At 37.9% G+C, this 6,000-nt stretch overlaps 1 protein-coding gene across 2 annotated transcripts in view; it reads left to right on the top strand.

Annotated features, from left to right (window-relative positions):
* Positions 1-5,566: 5,566 nt before the first annotated feature.
* The window catches only part of nkd1 (NKD inhibitor of WNT signaling pathway 1), a 45,198-nt gene continuing 44,764 nt past the window's right edge, over positions 5,567-6,000 (top strand). The window contains exons 1-2 of one of the 2 annotated variants that reach the window (XM_017693229.2): positions 5,567-5,739; positions 5,863-5,895. In XM_017693229.2, the coding sequence (XP_017548718.1) occupies positions 5,715-5,739; positions 5,863-5,895 (58 nt within the window). In that variant the 5' untranslated portion in view covers positions 5,567-5,714. The remainder of the gene's footprint in view (positions 5,740-5,862; positions 5,896-6,000) is intronic. The other variant, XM_037534558.1, reaches the window with a different exon arrangement.

Raw genomic sequence — 6,000 nt, 5'->3', positions numbered from 1 at the left:
CTGCACAGATCATACCTGCTCTAATGTGCACCCACAGCTGTCTGAGGACCCTCAGCTTTACTACATCATATACAAGCCAATTCTAAACAATGCCAATGTGAAATGCTAATAATGATTGAAATGCCAGTAATAATATGATGCAGTGATTAGTAAATTATTTTGGACAGTACAAAACATAATATTTAATGTTTTACCTTATGGACTTTTTTTGCAAATATATGCTCATTCTAAAAAAGGTGGGACAGTCTAGCATGCCCTGATTACACAGTGCTGCTGTAACATAGGAAGAATGTTTCTTGGCATTGTCATGTTGAAATATACATGTACATCCCTGAAAAAGACAGCATCTAAAAGGCAGCATATGTTGCTCCAAATGTGTACATATAGTATCTTCATAGGTGTGTTACTCAAGGGCACTAACACACTCCCATATCTTGACATACCCTAGCTTTTGGACTAATAACAATCTGGATTGTCATTTATTTATTTTGTTCAGAGAGCACAATTTTCATTATTTCATTGAAGTCCAGCTGAAATTAAATTGACATATTTTACCTTGTTAGTTCATGTCTTTGGTCATTTTAAGCACAATTCATTGTGTATCCTTCAACAAAACAAAATGTTTCTTTGTCTGTAATCTTTGATTGAAGTGTAGTGACTTTTGCTTTCCTTTAAACGCAGTCTGACTTTTGGTTTGTAAAGCAGTGTCATCTAAGGGATTGAGTATCATAGGATTCAGTTGTGGTTTTTGCCCTTGCCAGATATTTCTCAAGATTTCCTGAATCTTTTGAAGATATTATGCACTGAGGAGGGTGAAACATCTAAAATCCTTGAAATTGCTCATGGAGGAACATTGTTTTCATACTGTTGCATTATTTGTTGACATATTTTGGTGATGTGGTCAGCCTCAATAACAAAGCCTTTAAATGACAAACAAATGTAAAACACATTACGATGTATGTGGTACAATCTTTAAAAAGATGGTTCTTCAAGCTTTCTTTAGAAAATCTTCTGTAGAACCATGAACAATTAAAGAAACCTTCACATGATTAAAGGGTTCTCTGCATCACTATATTGTTCTTAAAATTAACGGAGAATGTGCTGTAGATGGTTCAACGTTACAACGTCAAGCCTATGAACCCTTTTCAAAATGGTGCTATATAGAACCATATACAACACATTCTCCTGTGATTTAAAGAACGCTTTTGTGATGCAAAGGATGCTTTGATCATGTAAAGTGTTCTTTAACTGTTAATGGTTCTATGCAAAATCATTTTCTTTATTAAAAAATCCTTAAAGGTCCATCCTTTTTAAGAGTGTAAGAAAAAGATGTTAAGGCAAAAAACATGTGAAATGAACTGTGGATAACACAATAAAAGCAAATCAATGAAAACCAACAAAACTGCAAGAAATTCTGGGAAGTTCCATCCACCCCCCTTTTCACTTTCCCAGTATTCACTGCAAATAAAATTAACTTCTGTAAAATATAATGTTTGAACTTGACCTGTTTTTCCCAAAATGTATATTTACATCAGTTCATCACTTCTTTGCATTATGACTTAAGGTAGCAGAGGCAACAGCTGAGTCAGGGAGATGGCTACCCCTGGAATCTGATAGGCCCAACTCATCTGAGAGAAAGTAATTCAGCAGAAGTAAGTTTTGCAAAACTTCAACTTGGTTGTAATGTTTCTCCATGTCCTCCAGTGCCAAGGTTGTCATTTTAAATGGGTATGAAATTCACGAGTGGACCAAACCTTGAGTTTCATTTCTGTGGATAGGGACGATTCATCTGTTTCAGTTTTTTTTTTTTTTTGTGCGGTAGCCATTTTAATGAGTGTCTCCTGCTGCGCCTCAATAGGAGCAATGGTGAAGAAATATAAGAAAAGTGAATAGTACTTCTGAAAAAGCGGTGATATGTCCAAAAAATGAAAAGAAATCTTTCTCCTATTCAGACAGAAACACTAATGTTACTTTTATGCCGATACACTTTTTTATTTAATACTTTTTCAGGACTCCTCATGCTACACTCGACTACTGTTTAAAATATCTACATATACATATACATATAACGGTGTCTGCTAAACACCTAAATGTAATGTTTACAGACTCATATGTAGTTGTATTAAGCACACAGTACATCGTCGTGCTCTGCTGACTGCCTGAATGTTATCAAATGTAGCCACTAACAGTGCTGTTGATGTTATTTATGAAAAAAAAGTGGTGGAATTTCTTTAATTATCTAACACTAGGTATATTATCCAGTGAACTGCGAGTGTTTTGATATGAAATGCTCATTTCTAGAAACTTACTAACTCAAATCTTCTTCCCACTGATGGTTATGAGAACCTGGGGTCTTGAGCTCTATAATGAAAGTATAGCCATTTTATTTACTATTAAAGATAACCAGTGAGCTTAAATCTGTCTTGTTAGTTTTATTTTATAATATTAGAATATTGATAATTAAATCATTTAAACTGTGCTGTTTTGCCCTACAATATCCTGCATATACCTCTCCACAAATGAAAACAGGAAAAACACTGTAAAACATCTTGTACCTTGTGTATTCAGGCAGTGGGTTTGTGACCATTTCAATGAATTCAATGAGGCATTAAACTCTTCAGACATCTGATTACTTCTCACCAACGTTATGAACTATTCTGACTCCGGAAGTTTCCTAAAAATGGCACAGTTCAAATCAAATTACTCTGAATGACTTTCTTCACATATTAACAACTGCACTATTCAGAATTTTTAAAAATATTAAGGCCTGCATGCAATTAGGTCTTGGATCTATAAACAGCTCAAAACATAATGAATTTTAGCTAAAATCTTGAGTGAAACATCCAGTCGCTAACGGTTGGTACCTTCAGTAGTTTGTAACTGCATATTAGACAACATCCATAGTGGACCACTATCCTATATTTTAGACCACTTCTCTAATTGCTGAGATGAAAAGTGAACTGATGTTAATGATAACGATTTATGAAACAAGAAACTTGTGGCAGTGACAGTTTATTAATCTGTTAAGCTTTCTGCTACTGTTGCTGTATAAAGTGCCCAAATGGAGTCTTCGGACACACTGATCATTTTTTTTCTAATTAATTAAAACCCTTAAAAGGCCAGGGCAGACCAGTGGCCCAAGGTTTAATTGCACATTTATGTATCAATACTTTGAGTCCAACTGAGCAAAAGCAATCTAGAAAACATTCACCAACCCCCTGTTTTACTTTGAAACAAATGTTGGGAAACTAATCCAAATAGACATTTTCAAATCAGAGATCTCCAACCTGCCATCCAACTCACCTGACTGTAAATTTTGAAAGATAAAGTTAGAAAAGTAATAACCTTGAATACTGAGAAAAAATCAATATGAAGTAAAGAACACATGAAGGAAAGAACACTACTGTTTGACCCTCCAATATTTGAGAGCTTTTGCCTTTCTGAAGTTTTCAGCTTTTTACTGGGATTATTTTTAAATCATAGGCATTAAAATGGTTGTTATGGCTGCTTGTTATGACCGTTCTGATGGATATGAATGAATAAATGATGCATTTATTTTGGAAAGTAACAAATAAACACAACATAAATTCTATTCAGAGAGTGTCACAAGACTGCTTTTGAACTCTGTACACAACCTGTCTTTGGTTATCTAGTCAGATCCATTGTAGCGTGTGATGGAAAGTCTTAGGTTTGTTGAACCATGGCAGTATAACACACACAGGACTGGCTCCTCTTACATTGAGTCTCTGCTAGGGGTGGCTGTGATGTCATATATTCTTACTGACTTGCCCAGGCCCAATAGTAACAGGGCGCGGGAGAAGCTGGAAAGACTCTGAGGTCAGACTTTAGTGGGCGGAGGTCAGATCTAGGATTACTGGCAGCGTGGTGATAAGCAGTTATTATCCTATATCTATGAAACGTTACCAAGAGGCAAGAGGTTATTATACTATATCTATCACACCAGAGACATAGCCTGAGGGTGTGCCACCCTTGAATGAAGCATGGCCACCCCAGTTGAAAGTGAAAGTGGTCAGCCATGACAATAATTAAGCAATAAAGCATCAACTATGTTTTATGGTGAAAATATGGCAGCAGTGTAACAATCAGTTATAAGAGTATGATGATGCTGCGTTTGATAGTGAACATGTCTTGCTATAATAGACTCGCAAACAGACTATAATAAATTTGCACTGGGGTCTTTTCAGTCTTTTCTGTGCTGCTCATAAGGAAGCATAATCATATGATAAGATTAATTAACTATCAAAAATAACTCAGCAACGATCATTTGCAATGCTACAAATGCTAAGAACTTTTTTACAGTTAAATGCATGCATATGTTTTGGTTTACCTTATACATTGCTGTCTGGTTATCCATAGCAGCCATAGTGGACTACCATCCTACATTTCAGACCACTTTCTGATGTGAAAAATGAACTGAGGTTGCTGATAATGATTTATGAAACATGAAACCTATTTTAGCGGCCAGCCAGATTCATCTTACTGTGCCATTATTAACTGTTAATCTGTTAGGGTTTCTACCACTGTTGTCGTTTACATGAGAGTGGACCCTATCAGACACAGATTTACTCATACACATAGCTTTTTAGGATGAAGGCCAGGGCCCACCAGCTGGCCCAAAGTTTTATTACACGCTTATGAATCAATACTTTGAGTCCAACTGAGCAATAGCAAGCTAGAACACATTCACCACCCACCCATTTTACTTTCAGACAAGTGTTGGGAAACTATTCATTTACATTTACCTGACGCTCTTATCTAGAGCGACTTACAGTTTGATCATTTCACACAGGTAGGCCAAGGTGGTGTTAGGAGTCTTGCCCAAGGACTCTTATTGGTATAGTGTAGGGTGCTTGCCCAAGCAGGGGATTGAACCCCAGTCTACAGCATAGAAGGCAGAGGTGTTATCCACTACATTATACCAACTACCAATACAAATGTATATGTTCAAACCAGAGATCTTGGGCTTCCCTGGCCATCCGTAAAACTTCTAGCTACGGTATAACACGTTACCTGTTTGACTGTGGATTAAAGGACCCCCCCTCCTTTACTTTTGGCAGATTTTCTTCACACTATGTGTAACTTGTGTTGATTTTTAGCAATGCGTTTTTAACCAATTAACTAACTAAAGTAAAGCCAAAAAACAAATGCGACGGTTCATTTTTATTTATCCGTGTCGTGTTTTCTCAGCTATTATTTCACCGGGACTGCAGCAGTCGCTCAGCTTTTTTCTCTGCTGCTCTTTTTATAGTTGGAGACTCCAAAAGAATCCCGGCTCGCGCTTTCATGTGCCGCTTTTGGACCAATGAAATGGAGCGAAGCTGCGAGGCGTCAATCACTTATTATTTTCCCCACCCGTATTCCGGCAAGCCCTGAGACCCTGTGCCGGGATTGGGTAGTGCCGTCCTGCCCCCCACGCTAGGATTGGCGAGGCGGTCCGCTTCTGAGTGAGAGCTGCCAGCCAATCTTAGCGCAGAGGGGCGTGGCTTATACCGAATACGGGTGGAGAGAAAGAACTGGAGGGAGCTGAGCTGAGCAGAGGGGGGATCAAAGCTGAGATCCGTCTCTGTTGGATATACCGCGAGGGTTTATTCGCTCTTCTGTACGGACACTGCTGTGTGAAGCAAAACGTTAACCGCTCGTCTCTGGATTATATTTATTTCTGATGTTTTGCTATTCCAACCCAATGAGGAGAAATGGGTAAACTTCATTCGAAACATGGTAAGGCTCTCTTTAATCTCTCTCTTTCTTGCTTGCTTTTTTGGCTTTAACTGTGACGCTATAGTTCTCTGGACTAACCCTGTTTCATCGTGTCTCCTTTCTGTTGTGAAATGTCCTGGGAAGCTGCTATTTGTAAACCGAGGGAAAGCCCTGAAGGTGAGTGGATTTGTGTCGTGTGAGAGAAAAAGAAAGTGGTGTTAAAGGGGAACTCCACCAGTTTTTCAAAAGTTCCACATAATTAAACGGTGGAGGTGTAAACGA

Source organism: Pygocentrus nattereri, chromosome 25 (assembly GCF_015220715.1).
Source record: "Pygocentrus nattereri isolate fPygNat1 chromosome 25, fPygNat1.pri, whole genome shotgun sequence".
NCBI classification, from domain to species: Eukaryota; Metazoa; Chordata; class Actinopteri; order Characiformes; family Serrasalmidae; genus Pygocentrus; species Pygocentrus nattereri.
The sequence above is the reverse complement of the archived record's forward strand: the minus strand, read 5'-3'. Positions and strand labels throughout refer to the sequence as shown.